Source organism: Phallusia mammillata, chromosome 3, assembly GCF_965637545.1.
Source record: "Phallusia mammillata chromosome 3, kaPhaMamm4.hap1.1, whole genome shotgun sequence".
In the NCBI taxonomy this organism is placed as follows: domain Eukaryota; kingdom Metazoa; phylum Chordata; class Ascidiacea; order Phlebobranchia; family Ascidiidae; genus Phallusia; species Phallusia mammillata.
Genome location: NC_137254.1, coordinates 23,459,668 through 23,479,159, shown reverse-complemented (window position 1 = coordinate 23,479,159; position 19,492 = coordinate 23,459,668). Strand labels below are relative to the sequence as shown.

At 37.4% G+C, this 19,492-nt stretch overlaps 2 protein-coding genes and 2 long non-coding RNA genes across 4 annotated transcripts; 2 read left to right on the top strand and 2 right to left on the bottom strand.

The window, feature by feature from the left end:
* The first annotated feature begins 377 nt into the window (after positions 1–377).
* LOC145220622 (uncharacterized) lies at positions 378–4,483 on the top strand. Its single transcript, XR_013858247.1, has 2 exons — positions 378–549; positions 3,346–4,483. It is a non-coding gene; the product is annotated as an uncharacterized LOC145220622 (long non-coding RNA).
* On the bottom strand, positions 3,561–7,146 carry LOC145220623 (uncharacterized). Its single transcript, XR_013858248.1, has 2 exons — positions 6,848–7,146; positions 3,561–4,677 (listed from the first exon to the last, which is right to left on the bottom strand). It is a non-coding gene; the product is annotated as an uncharacterized LOC145220623 (long non-coding RNA).
* A 401-nt stretch (positions 7,147–7,547) lies between these two features.
* On the top strand, positions 7,548–11,076 carry LOC145220619 (uncharacterized). Its single transcript, XM_080087817.1, has 6 exons — positions 7,548–8,220; positions 8,295–8,372; positions 8,482–8,786; positions 9,215–9,462; positions 9,845–10,005; positions 10,190–11,076. The coding sequence occupies exons 1-6, from the start codon at positions 7,602–7,604 to the stop codon at positions 10,486–10,488; spliced, it is 1,710 nt and encodes a 569-aa protein (XP_079943943.1). The 5' UTR covers positions 7,548–7,601; the 3' UTR covers positions 10,489–11,076.
* A 1,069-nt stretch (positions 11,077–12,145) lies between these two features.
* LOC145220083 (uncharacterized) lies at positions 12,146–16,624 on the bottom strand. Its single transcript, XM_080087376.1, has 3 exons — positions 15,975–16,624; positions 15,226–15,686; positions 12,146–13,025 (listed from the first exon to the last, which is right to left on the bottom strand). Exons 1-3 carry the CDS (start codon positions 16,480–16,482, stop codon positions 12,477–12,479), a joined length of 1,518 nt encoding a protein of 505 aa, XP_079943502.1. The 5' UTR covers positions 16,483–16,624; the 3' UTR covers positions 12,146–12,476.
* Between the last annotated feature and the right edge of the window lie 2,868 nt (positions 16,625–19,492).

Here is a 19,492-nt window from a genome sequence, read left to right as displayed (position 1 = left end):
CGATTCAAAGGGGTTTCGGACTTTTGTATGAAGTTATACAGTGAGAGGTGGCTTGCTTACTTACTGAAAGCAAAAAACGTGGATAAAACAAGATTTTAAAATTAAAAAAAACGTTTTTGCGTAACTTGAATTTTTGTTGCTATTTGGACGCTCAGTTAAAATATTTTTGGCAATTTTGAAACTCATGTTGGAAGCAAAAAAATTATGTACTTTGATTCCGATTGGTTTAAGTTAAATCAGTGGTTCCCAACTTTAGCACTGGACCCCGTGTATAAACGAATTAGGTGTACCGAGAAATAAGCCGCAATAATTTTGCCTTTATGGACCCTATGGAACCATTCCATACACCACTAGGGGATCTGCGGACACTAGGTTGGAAACCACTCTACTAAATAACTACATGTTTTTTTATTAACAGGCTGATGCAGTAAATATGCAAGATGTGATATAAAGTAGCTTTTTGATCATTTTTTCGGCTTTGGACAATTCGGAGATGAAGCGAAATCGCCAATGAAGCAAACAAGCGGATGACAATAAGCTTCTATCAAAGTACGTTTGCGTTTTTTTACTTCATAAAAATGTAGTTTTAAGTGTAATACTGAGTTGGGTGTTGGCGTAACATTAAATCTATTAAATTTTAGTACTTTTGGGCATAAAGTTTATAAAATAAGGCACATTACAGGTGTAATAGTAAAACGGGAAGATTGTTACATACTAATAAATAAACAATATGGTATTCATTTTGACCCATTTTTTGGGTAAAGGTGTAAATCACAGTTTCATATCTCCGCTAAAAAGACTAAATTCTGTCTCACTTGCAAAATATGCCCGCAATTTTTGTGTGGGTAGAAAGAAAATGATGACAGCTTAGAGCTTCACGCTTTATTGGAGCGAGCCAGTACAAAACAGTACTGACTCGTCGTGACTCTGTTTTACCCAATTGCTTGGTCTGAACTCACGCTACTAGCTAGCGGAAAAAATGTTCGGCCGAGCAAGGGAATTTACTGAAGCAAGGCGACTCTTAAACCTTTTTGTGATATCTTGTCTGAATAGATGGGATGTAATGGTTTCCCGTGTAGTCATCCGTTGCCTTTACGAGATACGGACAAACCTTGAAAGATTCAGTGTCACAAAAGGTGTGTTTCAGGTGCTAGTTGTGTCGGTGGAGGGCTATGAGTTGAATACAGCTTAAGATAATGATGACACACTGACCCAGTTGAATGCATTGATGAAAAAACGAATAAAAGTTCAATGATAGGTCTGAGTATTTAGATTCAATTAAAGATATGTTTTTATGCTTGGAGTAGAGAATATTTTATCGTTTCTTTGTCAGAGAAACAAGAAATGAAGGTAAAAGCCTAACGGTAAGATTTGAGTTGGTGGTAGTCGGTGTTGAATTGGTGAAGGGTTTGGTGGAACGGCAAAACGAATTTAAACATTTTAACTTAAAAATTATATGCAAATCAAGATCTTGACACAGAATACTAAAAGCAATGTCCATGTATTTCGAAACAGATAAATCTCGTTCTCATATTATCTAATTCGTTTTTCTGTTGGTGACGGGTAGAAAAAATGATGACAAAGCTGTTACCCGTATGTGAAACAAACACGTGATCACAAACTGGCCAATCGCAATACTGATTCTAGCGGTGACGTAATCTATGTGGTTGACAATTTAACAGCGGACAACAAACACTTTAACTGAAAATTATTCCATAGAAACAGGCGGACAAACAACATCAAGGTCCACTCAAATATGGTAACATTAGCTTAGTAAAGGTGGCGGGGTGTAAGAAATGTCTTCAAAATGTTTCTTTGTAAAATTTACAAAAAAAAACATTAATCTGTATTTGTTTTTTCCTAACTTTACTCCATTTCAAAAATATATATTTTAAAAAGTGTGAACATGGCCCTATAATTATAAACATCTAATTACCAATATGTAATGCTTACGTCATGATGATTTGCGCTCCGAATTGTGATATGTCACGTGATCAAAATTACCAAATCGCAATCCTGAACTACGTCATATGATCATCAATTGATCATGTTTTCATTAAATACCACAAAAACCTAAATAGCGAATATTTCTATTTTCACATTCCTCAGAATTATAAAAAGACACAGGAAATGCAACAGTAATATAGACTTGGTGTTATTTGACGGTGGTGGTTTAAACTGTTTTGTTAAATGCATGAAACGCCTTTTGTAGATTCTATTAGAAGCCTAGCTCATAAACAGCTCATAAAGTGAGTGAATAACTTGACTAGTCAAGCGCAACGTTGGGGCCAATTAAGGCATCAAGTAATTCTTGTGTCCGCAAAATTACATGTAATTCAAGATTTGAAGGATAAATCCTTGGGTCAATGATGGGAAGTAATAATGTAAAATTTTTACCAGGCCACCAGTAATTTATCTGGATATTGCCACGGTAGAATGCTTCATCGACTAGGTTAGCTGCGAAAACACTAGCTAACTTCGGTTGATGTAGCACACTAATATGGTTCAGTGCCACCACTTCTAAGACATATCTTGCGCATATAACCGGGAACTTTCGTACAGTTACGGACGAAACAGTAATAAGAGTTAAAACACAAAATTAACACTACAATCTATTTTGACCACAAAACTCTTAGGCTTAAATTTGGCATTAAACCTTGCGCTGTCCTTCAAACTATTTAAGACATTAATTACTATCTGAAAAACACGAAGCAAAATTTGCCAACCAGATCTGAACCATCAACACGAGAAAACCAACAAGTAAAGAAAAGCCCGTGTCAGAAAAAGTCAAGTAATAAAAATCTCACGAATCTTACAGAAAAATACAGGTTCAGGTTTTTTCCTGAAGCATCTTAAGCTTCTTACTGTTTATTCGGAAATGTAGGGTGGACGTTTTCTTTTTCGTCTGCTCCCATTTTCGAATTAACAGTTCTTGGAGCGCTGACAACGTCAGTCAGACAGTCAGAAACCGCCATGTTGGAAACAACTTAACAGCGTCATCCAGTGGTAAAGACTTTTTAATGATTTTCTTTCATAAGATTTTATTAGTACTGGGCACGAATGTTAGTGCATGAAAGTATAACTGCTTCTTTGTAGGTCGTGCGTCTTTTTTACTTTAAATTTTGAAACAGTTTTTTTTTAAATGCTAGAGAGCTTATACAGTAAATGCATACTTTGCGCTGATGACCACAGCGAATGTTAAAACCTTTGCAAGTATTTACTAACTTATGTGTGTAAGCTCTCTGCCAGTTTTTCTTTTGAATATGTTTTTGTTGAAAACGTCGATTTTTGTTACGAGACTCATATTTTAAGACCAGGCTGACAAAAATTTTGTTGACTCAACAGATTATACCGAAATCGACATAAGCATGAAAACATGTGCCGTAACCGACCGACCTTTAGCGACTGATGACGTAACCACACCACTGACGTCAATGAAGCTGACTGAAGGAATAACTAAAACAAAAATGTCCACAAGTGTAGACTAACAGTCCTAATCAAGTGCTAACCGTTGTATTAAGCCATGCTAGCTTTTGTACATAGGCTTTAGGCTGTGTTGCATTGTATGATCACTTTGGTATGAAATTACCACGGCTATGCACAGAGCTTTTAGGCTGCAAATAAATGCGTTTTAACCCTTGCTAACCGGTCAACGACCTGAAGATATAAAGTAACTCGTTGCACAATCTATTTGTTTCGACTGCGTTTTATAGTATTACGAAAGTGAAAAACAATAGGATAATATACCAAACAACCAAATTCCCACACAACCATTAATCAAACCATTACATGAAAATAGAGATATGTGCCTTTTTCGATATATTTTTGGAGATTCGTTTTTTTGCTGAAGAACACAAACTGAATCAAAGATACCAATGTCTTGCTTATTTTATTGTATATGTTACTTTTTCTATTTTGTACAAGGAAACAGAGCCAAAATGCATCAAAAATTGCTGTATAAAATCCAACGCGCAATTGTAGTAGTTTAAGAAAACACTGCACATATTTTGTCAAATGTAAATACTGTTTTTGTTTGTTAAATGTAAATGCTGTGTGCAAAGTATATTTGTGTAAAAAAAAACAAATTTATGTGCATATATTTAACAGCATGCGTCTTTAAGACGTATTCTGTATTCTGAAAATTAAAATTTATTCTGAAATGCAAATCATTATTATCTCGTGGCAATCTTGATAAATTATTGTTTACTGTGTAAAATCAACCGTATATAAAAGTCGCTGTCCAACAGCAAGTCCGAACATGTTTGTGCCCAATAGCTGTGTTATCAGTAGCTCTGTCAACCCAACGTATTTTGTGCCTAAGTCCGTCCTTTTTGCCTAACCTCAAGTGCAATGACAAAGTAGGTGTAACAGAGGTGCTGGCGGTGTTTGTCTATTTCCAAATTAATGTCATGTACCTGTATAATGGGTGTAAAAGTGCCAAGCACTGATTCTTAGTCTTGCAATATATAACTGCTCGTAAGAAGATGTGTTTTGTTGGGCTGTGATGTTTGAATTCAAATAAAAATTATCGATGTGGAAAAATTACGATAATAGAGTTATTCTTAGGTGGATGTGCAAAAAAAAATATGTGTAAGTTTAGCCATTGAAATAACATAAAAAAGTTACCTTATGTCCATTTTATCTTGATTCCATTGATAGTATGCGTCTGTCTTTTCCCTGGGAAGTGAAATACAAAATATTTGAAAGGTTTATGGAATACTTAATGGGCAAATAATAAACAATTCTTAATATAGATAATATTATGATAGAGATAAAATTAGCTAAACAAAAAAAAGATTTAATTTTTCTTCCTGTTTAAATGGGGTTTCAGTAAGATACCATGGGCATTGAACAAACATTTGCTAAAACAACAGAGCGGAAATATTGTAAACAAGTTTTTATGACGGATTCACACAGGTCAAGTTGCGACAAAGTAGACATAAAATCCAACATTTTAGACCAGAGCTTTTTAAAGCGCCCATTTTTATATTAGGCTTATGGTAAAAAGATTCGTATTAAATAGTGTAGAGATGAGCAAAATGCAAGTGATTAAACTATTAACGCGTCAACTGTCAAAACTGTACGAAAAGAAGGAGAGAAAAAGTTAATAAAAAACATGGTCCAAATTTCCGACCAATCTTTATTGCCACTCGCAAAGGCACCTTGCTTTATACCAAGATATTTTATAACCAACGCAATATTTGCTATTTTCATCGCTTAGAATTGCGCATTATTTCCTTAAATATTAAATATGTCGCAAACGCATTTTACAAGCCACAACTGTTTGCCACGCGAGCTTGCAGCACCTTTACAAGATTATAACAGGTAAGTAGATTTATGAGTTATAATCCGATTGCCGCGGCGACTCGCAGGTAAACAATACAAAATGTGCGCCAACAGAACAATGAAAACAAATATGGGCCGAAGAAGAGTCTGCCCCCAACGAGACTTCACGCAAAATCTTATCAAGCATTGGCATCGGCTTGAAGAAAAAATGACAATCTATTGAACACGACGCAGGAACGCCCTACTCCTTTGCTTACCTGCACCCGATAATTATGTGGCACAGCGCTTAATGCGTCGCCTTCCAACGGTAAAAGTATGTTAACGTGTACAGGTGCTTGCGGGAGACGTTTTGTGGCAAACTGGATTACAAGAGCAAATACATTGCGCACCTAATTCTCATCGGATTACGCTGACCCCGTGAAACAACATACTTACATAGCTCTTAACTTTGATTTGAAACATTTGTATGCCCCGTAGAACGCCTAATTAGTATAGGTTTTGCCCAACCAGACCCTTAATAATACATGTTTTAATATGTGGCTTAAAATATTTCACACCTTTCTAAACGTATTAAACTTAAACAAGATAGTTTTTTAACAACAACACAAAGGTGTAATGCTAATAGATGGTTTACTGTTTTGGCAGCATGACCCACTTTTGTTAAACACCTTAATGTAGATTTTATTGTATTTACAGATTTTATGTGTAAACATTACTAAAAATGCCGTAAAAATACATGTTTTATGCGACTTACACCGTTCTTAACGTATTGACCACGATTAATGGTAATAGCGTCCACAACTATATATGCAACGTCTTTTAGTTTGTTTAAACATATTGGCAGCATGATCCAGTTTGTTTATCAGCCAATGTCAATTTGGTTACAAAATTATTTTTACAAACTCTACTGAACATACTACTGGATGTTTTACGAAATACATGATGCGGTACCACTACACATTAATGTACGAAAGAAACACAACATAACTTTACTATTAAACGTAACCGCCAGTTTGTCTGCCTTATCGGTAGTTGTGCTAATTTATAACCTCGCAGATTGATAAAGTTCATTAACCTTCTGTCTCAAGCAATAACGTTGATAAGATTGCAGAAGGACTGTTACCAAATAAGTACACCAGCATTAGTATGCTTATTAACAAAACCAAAGCATGTTAAAATCTGAGTATGTTTGTACCCTATTCAATGCCTAATATATGTTTGATTCATGTCGAAAATCAAACCTAAGATCAACTGTAATTTTGGCTTTAAACGAAACTTGTCTTTCAATATTATGTAATTGTAACCGACTTGAACAATATGATGGTACTGGAACAATTATAGGCATAATCGCCTGCATATTTCCATTTTGCAAGGCTGGGATTGTATTGAGTAAAGCAAAACATTTTGATAGGAGATACAGGTCAAATATTTGCACTTCCCAAATGCTACCAAAACACAAACAATATCAGCTGCAAATGCAAACACAATCATTTACACAAACATAAACACCAGCCACAATAGGGGCATGAACGTTAAGGGAGCAAAGCAAACAAAATCTTACCTTGCGATTTCCAATCCTCCCTCTTTTGTTCTTTACCTTGCAACAACAACAATGCAACGTGCTCGCGCGCTAAAACAATGGCCAACAATGGGACGCGCTTGCCTTTGCACTACCGACAATGAAGTTCTTCGTATCGAATGCGTCGCGGCGCTAGCCAAGGGCGCTAGTTTATTCATGTGCCTCGTGAGTTTGGCCTTAGGGATTAAGTCCTCTGGACGCAAAAAAGCGCCGACTCTAGAGTTTGTAGTGAAGCTGGGATGACAGCCTTGCGCTTATTGTCTTCGCTTTGGAAGGCACCTGCATAAAACCGCAGTAGCTTGTTCAGAGTGATATCATTTGTAAGCAGCAGTGCAAGCGACAACAAGGGCAACTGTGCTTGGGAAATACCTTGCATTGGCATAGCTATAGTGCAGTAATAGAACCGAGTAAAGAGTGTATTTATACATACAGAAAATTATTTTATCTTACATGTTAAATTGTAATTACTCCAGAAATTTCAAAATTACTGTTAGTCGTAAGTAAAAAGGTTTTTGATCTAGCTTTTACACTTACATACTTCGGATTGGCAAAAGCAATAGTGTAGAATATAGAAACGAGCATACAGAAAACTGTTTGATTTTTATCTTAAACTTTAAAGATTAGTTACTTCAGAAATTTCTCAGAATGTTAAATGTAAACTGTATGGTTTTTAATCCAGCTTTTACCCATTCGTATTCTTTAAATTTCAGAATATAAAATTGATTTAAAACGCACTATGTCAGCTCAAGTTGCAATGCAGCCTATGCTGGACTACGCACAAGTGGAGAAATCCTATGACCATCAAACAGACGACAAGGAGGCCACCTACGGAAAGTTTAACTACCTTCACCAAGAACATGCGAGGAAAGAAGTTGAAAATCAATATGAAGATGGAAACAATAACGCAGCATACGAAGGCACCTTTTCAAACCTCTATAAGACTCCGTACTTCCCACAAGCTCAGAACTATTCAGCTGCTTTTCCTTATGGCTGGTCACAGAAGTATGCACCCAACCATCTTCACCAACAGATGGGCCATGTCCCACCAAACGTCGCAATCAACCCATTGCTTACACCGCCACCTTACGGCAACGACACTGCCTTATATACATCTGCTAAAGCGCAGCAGTTCGCCGGTCAGGAACACATACCAAAGTACGGCATTGGGGCATATGACACGGATGCCTTGAATCAGGAACAGACTGCAGAGGGAGCATCGAATGAAACGCCCCCTACTACACCGGAAAGTGAAACTTTAAACGAGACTTCTGAAGTAGAATCAAGGCCATCTCCGTACAGCGACGACGTTGCTGGAAACAATGTTACAAGCTCCAGCTGCTTTTCAAACCTTCCAGGTATGTTTTTATATTGATTGCTTCTACCAATTTGCGTTGTCGCTGTATTGAGTAACAATGAACTTTGATTTTAGATCGTCTTTCTCCTGCAAGTTTATCGTCCATTCACGATAACGGTAATTCTCTTTCCGATATCACAACCCAGGGACAAGGTATGTATTCTTTTGGCATTGAAAAAACACATTGTAATTTTGATATTGTTGTATTTTATCATGCAAAGTAGTTTGAAAATTGTACATAATTTTTTAAATGTTTGTTTAGAAATCGAACAGTCGTCATCACCAGTAACTGGTCCTCCATCTCCTGTGGAAAACGATCACTTCACCGATGAAGCTGACACGGGCGCCATATCGCCCACTAGTGATGGCGGTTTTGATGAACAACACTCGCCTGGCAGTGATATTGGGAGTGCTGATGGGAAAAAGAACAAAAAGAAGCGAAATCCGAGAACTGTGTACTCAAACTTCCAGCTACAAGAGCTTCACAACTACTTCAAGAAAGTCCAGTATCTTGCGCTCCCGGAAAGAGCAAGACTGGCTGCAAACCTTGGGTTGACTCAAACTCAGGTAACGCGATATACTTCATTTTGCTGATAAAACAACATACTTTCTAAGTAAACTGGTTAAATACCGTTTTTCGAATTATCTTACGTGCATAAGTCGCAACATCAGAACGATTTGACGAGTATTTTATGTTATCTACGCTTAGATACAAAACGTTTTCTGGAGAAGTCTAAAAGTTTGATATGTTTGGGGTTGAACTAAGGTACAAATTATGGGTTATAGTGACACTGGTTAGCCGCTGTTATTTGTGCATTATTGAGGCTGAACTAAGGTATAAACTGTGGGTTGTAGTGACACTGGTTGGCCGCTATTATTTGTGCATTATTGAAGCTGAAATAAAGCATAAATTTTGGGTTGTAGTGACATTGGTTAGCCGGTATTGTTTTTGCATTATTCACATTTCAAACAAACTCAAAATTTCATTTTTACAGGTCAAAGTCTGGTTTCAGAACCGTCGCTCTAAGATCAAGAAGCTTCTCAAAACTGGGGTAGTCCAAGATCTGGATGACATCGGGATCCAAACAGTGGTGGACAACCAATCTCCAGAGTATGAGCAGCATCAGTCCATGGATCATCGCCTCGGAGCAGGAGGAGTAAAGAGAAATCGATATGATGACGATCCTCGTTGCGATCCAAACGGCGGATGGAACCCAGCCAAGATGCATTGCCCAACTAATGGGTGAGTTATCAAAGTTTTTCCTATACATACCGATTTACTGCTTCAGGAAGTTGCACTTGTCCTTAAGTGACTTAATTTAAAAAATTCGGTGTTACGGTAAATATATAAAAAACTAATTGTTAGGGTAAAAATATGATTGTAAAAATTAGTTCGGATAAAAGCGAAAACATCCGGTTACTTGGAACGGAATAAAATAAAAAAGAGTTAGCACTGAAAACAATAACTAGACAAACACATTACCTTGCCTAGCAAATTGAAGTTGCTATAATTGTACTACAGTACAAAGTCTTTACCTAAGTGATTCATGGGCTAACCGTTTGATACAGGCCTAATAAATTTTGAAACTGAACACAATTTGAAACGCTTTACTTGTTATTTGCAGATCCTCAAAACTTGAAAACCAGCGACAATTGATGACCCAACATGGCATAACTAACCTTGAAGCAGCCCCATACACTTACAACGGGACCAACACTGCTGACATTTTGCGTCAAGAATACATGCAGTATGCTCAATACCAGCAACTCAACAGCAATTATCAAGGTAATAAATAGCTCTCGTGACTTTTTATCAAATACTAGTTTACGATGCAAAAAAGAGACGCAAATAGATGATTGTTTATGCGTAGAATGACGTGAAAAAAATAAACAAGATTCAAAGTTATGAGTGAGAACTTTATTCATAAAGATTGTTTGCTCAGTTTTTTTATGGTTATATTTTTTCACAGATTTTCACGCACAACAGCCGCACACTCAATTCCAGGACCGCCAGTTCCCCACCCCCCATTTTTCAACAGCCTCCGCCTCCTCAGCCCAATACCCCTATCACCCCACCGAGGACCCATCTCACACAAACACTCACCATTACCCATTGGCCATCGAAGCCCCTCCGAGTGATTCAGCTCAACAAGAAGCAGTTGATTTTCCCAACGTTGCAACCGATCAAGTAGTTGACACCGTTACTGCTCAATCTGTCGAGCAACTAACACAAGCTTATGAACAATTCAAATCCAACCTATGGTACTGAAAAAGGCTTTGCGTGTTGTGTAAGAGTATCAAGGGTTGGGAATGCTACGAAAGGGTCATGCGCTGCCCTGAGTTTTATTGCTGCAAAAAAACACTATCTAATTAGTGTCAAGCCGTCGAGCAACTAACCAAGGTATATGAACTGTTTGAAACCAACCAATGATACTGAGAATGACTGTAAGAGTGTTAAAGACTAGAGTAATGCAACAAAAAGGCTCGTGCGCTACACTGAGTTTTACTGGGATTAAAAGCACTATTTGAATAGTGTCATAAATTTTTTGCTGTCACTAATGCACATTCACTTCAGATGATGTTACGAAACTTTGCAACGTTGATTTAAGTTTGATTACTTGTGCACAATCACTGCCATTTTTTACGTATGATTTTACTTTTGTTTTAGCTCATTTGCGCACACAATCCACGATATGTGTTTGCATTTTAATGCTATTCCACACAGGTTCACGTTTTCCACTTACGAAGCTGCATTTGCTGTGAGTTTATGTCACTATAGTACCGTTTTTGCCTAACACTGTTTTGTAAACGCGCGCATACACTGTTATTTTGTAATAAACTCAAGTGAAACATACAAGTGCTGTCTGGTGTTTTTTTTAGAAATATTAACAGGTGTCCAAAAAATATGTACAAAATAAGCTTATTAGTGTTTTTATGCAGAAAAGTCATTTCTATTTTATGACTAAAACATGATTTGATTTGTTAAACGGCCAAGTTTTGTACAAACTGGTATTTCAACGAATTTAGAAAAACAAAAAATTATGAAGCATTTACTTACAAAAGTAACAGAAGTCCGCCGTTATAATTCGGTGCTGACGCCGAATGCGAATTTGTATATTTTTTTCTTAAACGTGTATCAATTCAATTCAAGTTTTAAAAACTATATGTAACGTGACAGAATATACCTAGTGGTGGAATTCGAATTTTTTGTCAGTCGGTTTTATCACAAAAGTCATATTTTTCAGCCGGTTCTGTTACAAAAAGTCGATTGACAGTAACCAGTAATGGTAACCGGTTCGCTGATCTCATTAAAGTTGTTGAGACGGTTCTATAGAACCGGAGCGTACTGGCTGAATCCCACTACTGAATATACCAAACAACCTTGGTATAAAAATCCTGCACTTTTTCCTACGAAAGCGTTCGCAGCAATCGCGTGCCAGATCGGTATAGAAGATATTTTTATCAAAGTAATAGTGCGTCACCCGTGCTCAAGCGTCAGTTGATCATACCCTTGCTTAGCACGAAGTGTGGAATCCAAATTCCCAGTTTTCAACCCGAACCTGCTTATTACAGTGTCTTGGTTATTAAAACCGGGGACCGTTGGGGTGTAATTTGGCTCCGACGGGACCGCGGACGAAGCTTAATAATGACGACAATCACAGCTGGCCTTGATACGCTTCACTAGACGTGATATAAACTTGAGCAAAAGGGGTATGCTGGATGTTTGAAGTCTGCCCCTTTTTTAAAAGGTTTATTGGTTTAATTTGGTCAATTTTAGTTTTTCTTTAAAACTATAGGGATATTTTAAAAGGCGTGCAAAACAGTTCAAACATTACACCTTTTAAGTTACCATTTTTACATTTTAATTCCCCGCTCAAAAACATGAAAAGTGGGTAAACAACAAACAAAAATTGTAGGCGACTGCATTGCAATTGTCAAAAGATGTATATTTCGAAACCTTACCGACACGATACAGTTCGAAAAGGAATTGGCAAGTTGGGTGAAATTTTACACTAAAACTCTCAGATGAATAACAAACTATATACAAGAAAAGATTCATGCCACCAGAAATACAATTTAGAGCAGTGAGGATCCAATTCCGGCAAAGTCGGTGAAATAATTGCAAACATTTTGTGCTCACCGTGTGGCATGTTTGTCTGTGGTTATTTAAAGGCACAAAGGTAAATTCATTCAACAGGAAAAATCCATCGTCTGGAACAACACTTTTGTTCAAAAAATCAAAACACCTGAAACACCTCACGTCTGTGACCAACGCATAGCGGGACCGTCGCTGCGGCAGAGCTGATTGGCCGAGTGGGTCACGTGGTTTAATTCAGGGCGTTTTCCCATTGGTTCAGTAGCGGGCGAGGTGTTGGGGCAGTTTGTGGGCGGGTACGAGACCATAGGGGGCAGAGGGTACATCTCGCATGGGGGAGAAGCGTTGGGGTACTGCTGATGGGGCTGGTGGGCCCACGTTCGGGCGTTCTGTTGTTGCGTAACAATGCCTAGGTTCTCATTGCGCGCTAAGACTTCATTTTGTTGGTTATGGTGTTGTGGTGCGACCATTGGTTGCTGGTAAATGCGCGCTTCATGATTTTCACCCTCCATGCCCCAGTGTGGAACGTCACCAGTGACGTAAGCAGCGTTTGATGACGTCATCATGTCGATTTGGTCGCCGCCGTGATTTGGAGGCGCGGTGCCGAAAGCTGTAAAGCTCATCATGAGTTCACCCCCATTCTTATGCAGGAGTTGCTGCTTGAGAAGCTTCTTGTACTTCGAACGACGGTTTTGAAACCAAATCTTGACCTGTAAAAAAATTTTAATTTAAGATACGAGAATTTCTCAAAGAAGGTATTGCAATGTAGTGTGTGCATATAAAAGATTGCGATTTTAAACAACTTGTCTGTGTGCACCCAAACACCACACGGCCATTTTAACGGGAGATAAGAATTTTATTAATTTTAGGATCTATCTTATGATTTTTGTATTTAATGCAATAGTAAAATATCGAACACTATAACAGAAGTATTGCGTTTAAATAAAATTCATACATTTTTATGCCCTTTTGTCCAAATATTTTTTATTTTGCTAAATTTTATCGACGTTTGGATCCGAAGTTAAATCAAACGGAATCAAGCGGAAGAACCAAAACAGAATCAATTTTAGATAAAATACATTGAATATTTGTTTGAAAAAAGATAAAGGTTGCAGTGTCAAATAAGCGAAGGGTAACTCGCCTGCAACACGAACGTAATAGAAAGTAGCGGGAAAAGGGATAATAAATTATTTACTTCACTTCGCTTTCGGGAGGAAAACTTCACGTGGTCTTAAAACGCAACGAGAAGTCGCCATAAAAAAGGTTTTAAGTTTCATGAGAAAATTGTTTGCAACCGTATTCCGATTTCATAATTTAATGGAAAGCCACGTGGGAAATTTATATTAGGTGCCAAATTCCAATTCAATAAAACCGATTCTAATTTAAAACTTTGCATCCATCTTAAAGCGATGTGCTCAGAATGCAATCCACCCAAATTAATGTCTGTTTTACAAATTTAATTATTTTGATTTTCTTACTGAATGCAATTTATTTTGGCGGCATATATTGTTGTGACATGTTGCAGTTTGCACATTAGGTTTAAGACTAAAACAACACATTTTCCCTATGACATCGATCTTTGGTGAATTTGCTACATTTAGAGTGTTGAATGCAGTTTGATAAAACGTTATTTTAACTGTTTTTGTACAATGTACCACATTAGTTTATTGAACATTGATTGCATTTACTTACATCCGAAAATAAAGTAAGGCAATGATTTAAAATTTACTAAATCTGTCCCAATATTTTAATTTAATTTCCAATCTATTTAAAACGTTTTAACCAATTGATTTTGGTGCCAAGCCGTTTTATTACAAAGTCCCCTCTCTTCATAAACTATAATTTTGCTCTATAGAAACTTTGATCCTCATATTTTCTTAATGGGACCATAAGCGGCTGTTGAAACTTAATGTGCCAAATAGGCCCCGTTTTAGGCAAATCGTCTTAATAGGGAGAAATTGTCTCAATTGTCTTGGTGGCCCAAACCGATTACCTACTGATTATGTTATTTAGGAGAGGCCTATATACGCTAGAACCCTCTCTTTACAATGTTTAGTGCTGTTGCAGAGATGTAAGCGAAAAGTTGCAGCGATATTTACAAATGCAGTTATAAATATAGCCTTTGCAGCAAAAAAGTCAGATTTAGACATTTTTTAAATATAGTATGTATTGCGTTTTTTTTTTTGACAGTACATTCTTCTGGACATTTTGTCACATTTTTATTTAGATTAGGTGTTACATACACTTTTGTCAAGTTTGGAAAATTAGTAGTCTATTATATCTCCAGAAACAACAAGGTAACTTTGTTTAGTGTAAGTTTTGTGAGTCTTATATCACTGAAAATGACAAGAGCATTTGCCGAAACGTTTCAATAATAAAGTATGTCGCTTTTTACGTCTATTGGGGCCGTTTTATTTATTATTAAACTTATGAACAATCCTCAAAGTTTAAAGGTTTTTTGTCATTTTTTAATTTTTAAGGTGTTTAACCAAACATTGTGTGCAAAATCAAACATTTTTATCGATGTACAGTTTGGTTCTCAAAACGCTATTGACCGAACACTTTTCGCGTAAACTTTTGTCAACTTAGTCCGTGATATTGTCTGTACCTTTTACAACATAGGGATCAATATTATATTGTAATCACTAGCGTCACCACGCCAATTTTGTTACATAGTAAATCCTATGTTAGCAATTATGAACATCATATATCCTACAGCGTAGTCCTGAAAATCACGCAGTGGATTATAAGATCCGGTCCCTATTGTAATTGGCTTTGGCCCCAAGTTTGTCTCACACCTGGTTTCGTATCTGGGTGGCGAGGAACGTCAAAATAACAGGCTCCAAGGCCCGGAACTTAATCCTAGAAGGCTTAGGAAAGGCGTGATTTCACAATACGGCTGTACAGCACCTGTGTCTGGGTGACTCCAAGCGAGGCAGCTAATTCAGCTCTTTCTGGCAAAGCGAGATATTGAGTGCGTTGAAATCTCCGTACAAGCTGCTGTAACTGGTAACTTGTGTATATGGTTCTTGGCTTCCGATTTTTCTTGCCTTTGCTGGTGGTTACTTGAGGTGGATTTCCAGAGCCCGCGCCGCCGGCGCCATTTTGTTCCCCGGTTTGCGGGGCGTTTGGTTCGTCTCGTGGCGTTAACTCTGCACCGCTTGTGGAATCGTTGTCGTCGTAAAGCGCCTCGGTTAACTGCTCAGGTGCTTCTGGGGTCATTTCATGTGGGAAATATGACTTTTCGGCGTTTGCTGCTGGTTGTGAAAACCCGTTAAATCGGTTTTGGGGAAACATAGTGCTGTAGTTGCTCATCATGCTGCGGTTTGTGCTGTTGTATTGAGAACCAACGCTCGGAAAATTCGATGCTCCTAAAAACACGAATTACTTATTAATGCATGTCAGTGATAAAAATACTCTTTGTTACTGCGTACCTAATTTCTTCATTTGTAAAACCGCTGTACTAAAGTTTCGATAATTATTTTGGAAAAAAAACATTTTTTGCAGTACCAGAAAGCTAAATAATCTATAATTGGACGACTTAAAGGAAGAATTTTAATGCTTTTTTATATTTTTGCGGTTTAAAGATTCTGGTTGAATCGTAAAATTCGAAACAAATCATTTTAAGGTAAAATTAAACATGTGCAACGGGAACGAACCCGGATAAAATCCGTAGCGACTTGGAAAGTTGCTCACAGACTCTACAGGAGGCTGGAACGAAAACTGGGGTGCCTCGAGTGAATATCGAGGAAGATTCGGTCTTTCAAATGCGGCATCACCATAATCCGGAGCAGCTTGACCATGTTGAATAGAACTTCCCCCTACCACTGAAACAGGGCTATGATTTGCCTCATACGCATCTTGACGCTTTGGATAGTTTTGATACGAGAGAGACTGGGCGCTTTGAAAAGCAGGAGCTGCTTCATAGGGATTAGTGTGGTTTGCGATCCCCTTTTCTGAAAAGTGTTCATCTGGAATGGTGCCTTGGAACTGATCATTTACAGCAGTGTTGCGGTATGATAAATCCGGATCGGTGGGCTCTCGTTTTACATCGTTCCAATATAAACTACTTGAGGCGGACGGTGGTGAAGAGGAGCCTGGAGAGGTCCGTGTTTCGACACTTCCTTGTTGATGAAGCGCAGACGAAGATGCTGCAGCCGTTGCCATCTTGACCTCACTACTGAACTGCAAACCTGTGGTTTTATTTCTTCAGTTGATTAAGCAAACCTTTTAAATTTATTAACTGCGTTTATCCTGGATCAAAAAAACGTTTTAACATTTATATTTTTAACGAAACATTTAAAGCAGACTATGTTAACATAAAATGTCAACAAAGCCCTGGAACTCTTTTTATCTGAACTGTAAATGTTTCTTAAACACTACACATCAATTAACTGCTGTTACCTTCCTTGTAGCATTTGCCTTTACAATTTTGTGATACATTTCATATCATGATGAACATGATCCTGAACACGTGTATTTCTTAAACGCAATAAAAAACCAATATAGCCTACATGAAGCTTTATATACCGATTGGCTATTATTTAAAAAGCTATTAATAACTACACAACTTGAAAGGCATATAAGTATCAACGCGTACACAGTATTATTTACACGCACATTTACAGAATCCGATGATAAACTAACAGCCAGTTTAAATTTTAACCGCAATTGGTGCTTCAACGATTTTCTTTTATCGAGCAAAATAAACTCAATTCAACCCAACTTGTACTGGATACAACTTTTGGTCGAAACTTTAAAACCGATATAAGTAGATTGTAGTATAAGTATGCATAGCTACAATATTCCAACTCCTTTATTATTTTAAACTATTTTGTTAAATCACCATCAACCACTGTAATCGGATCAGTCAATAATTATCTCAATTTAACTATATAACACTGCAGTATGACTGAACACGCGCTATAGCTTTTACGAGGCGAAACGGCAACGCTGAAAATTCAGTGTCCTCACGGCAAAAGCGGGGCAAACTCATTTGCGTGGCCGTGCGTTTTTTGTGCGTCGCGGCACGTTTTCGCTTCTCCAGTTTCGCCGCGTCGCAGGTCAAATGCTCAAATCAGGGCTGATAATTTTACATCTTCGGCCCCTGAAGACCCGCAACGGCCGGACTTGCGGCCCAAACACCCGTAAGGCGACACTGGACCTCACAAATTCGCGGTAGTAGGATTAAACTTAATCCGCCGGCGCTTTCCATATCAAATTCCAGTAAAGGTGTTTTTTTGATTTGTTTGTTTTGTTTTACGATTTGTCGACAAGGTTGTGATTTCGGTTCTACAAAAGAACGATTGTATGTTAAAAAATCCACTCAAACGTTCAAACTTGCATGCAAGCGACTAAATATACCTTAGCTTAAACATTTGCTGCAAGGCTTAAACATTTGAGAAAATCACAGGATTAATATTGAGAAACAATTAAACAAACATAATGACATTAAAACTTTTAGTTGTACAAAACTGTAGTTTTAACGCGCTTTTCTGTATAGTAGTCGGTTGCGATTCTACGGCAGAACATACTCAGAAAACAATGACATGACACTTGACCCGATAACGCATGTTTTTGTTCGGTGCCCATGCTGTTTTACGTAAATGTAAACGATCACAATGTGATGAAGTGGCGATGCAAACCCGAAAATTAGTTTTAGACGGAAAACAACGGTAATTCAATTTTGCGATTGAATTCATTTAATCTGAAACTAGAGTTAAACTGTGGAATTTAGCCGTTTTCTGAAATAGATTTATTTTGCGATTCCAATGCTGTCTTGGGTACATATTAGGTTTAAAAATTTACTTTTCCATTTTTCATGTGTCTCAATCTTCACAACCAAACATTCCAGCAAAACGATAGTAGACAATTAGACACGAAACAAAAATACATGGAGTGCAAAACTACATAGAACGGCAACGGCCATTTTGGATATTTTGCATTGAGTCGAGATGTTGCAGTAGCAAGTAATTTATGGGGCAATAAACGCCTGGGTTTAATAATTAATGTTCGAATCGCGATAAAAGTAAACGGATCCTCGGCTTTTATCGAACGCTCCCAAGGTCAAAGTTCACACGATTATCAAGTTTTGGTGTAGCTTAATTCCTGTTTCTTGGCTATGGTGAATTTACAAAGAACACAGAATATATAATCGTTGGCTTTTTAAACAATTAAATGTTAAAAGAATTTAAAATTGTTGTATGCGTGCATCAAAATTTTGTTTTAAAATTGTTTCCCTTATGTCGGCCACTTTAGGTATTTTTCAAGCAACAGTATGAAAAAATCTAAAATTTGTCGCACGAACTAAGGAAAGAACAAGCTTTTTCATATTTTTACAGATAGCCTACTCTGTTAGACGTTCTGTTTGTGACAGACTTGGTCGAAATTGTTGCGGCATTTTAAAAACATTTTGGAAATATCTTGACCGATATAGGCAACAAAGTGTTTTTTGGCTAACAGTATAAAAAATACTTAGCTTTTGGTCTACATACGTAGCCTACACGTTACGCAAATATATGTGTAATTCGCTGTAGGCCAAAACATTTTTTGGCGGTAATATAAACTCAAACTTTTATTGACGAAGTCATTAAACCAAATGCATTACATTTATTGAGCTGCAAGGACAAATCACTTTGTCATAATAAACAAACAGGCTATAACAACATATTCCGAAAAGTTATCCCACATAAAACGCACTTGGGATACAGCACAGGTACCCTGTTACATACGTCGAAGTTGATGATCAAAACTGACAGCAACAGAAACAGGACGGCCTTGGTGCTTGCGTAGTTTTCCGGGGCTTCATGACTCTCATGCATACGAGAGTGTTTGACCATAAACTGTATAGGCATGGGAAAGTATTGAATAACTACAGTTGCAAATTAAATTTTAATGACTCGCGCGTTTTCTTATACCAACAACAACGCAAAGTGCAAAAGGGCGAAGCGATTATTAGGCAACGGACAAAACACGTTTCGTTTTATGGTTTATCACCAAAATACTGATTGGTATAATATGCCGCAGATATATTTCTTTTAGATAGGCTAAATAAGTAAAAAAGATTGTGGCCACGTCAAGTGGAATTTTATTCGCGTTGTTAATACTTTATCAAATTTGTTATTTTTAACCAGTTTTGTGAAACAGTAAGAACACCAAAAACATGGTTTTTCAAGTT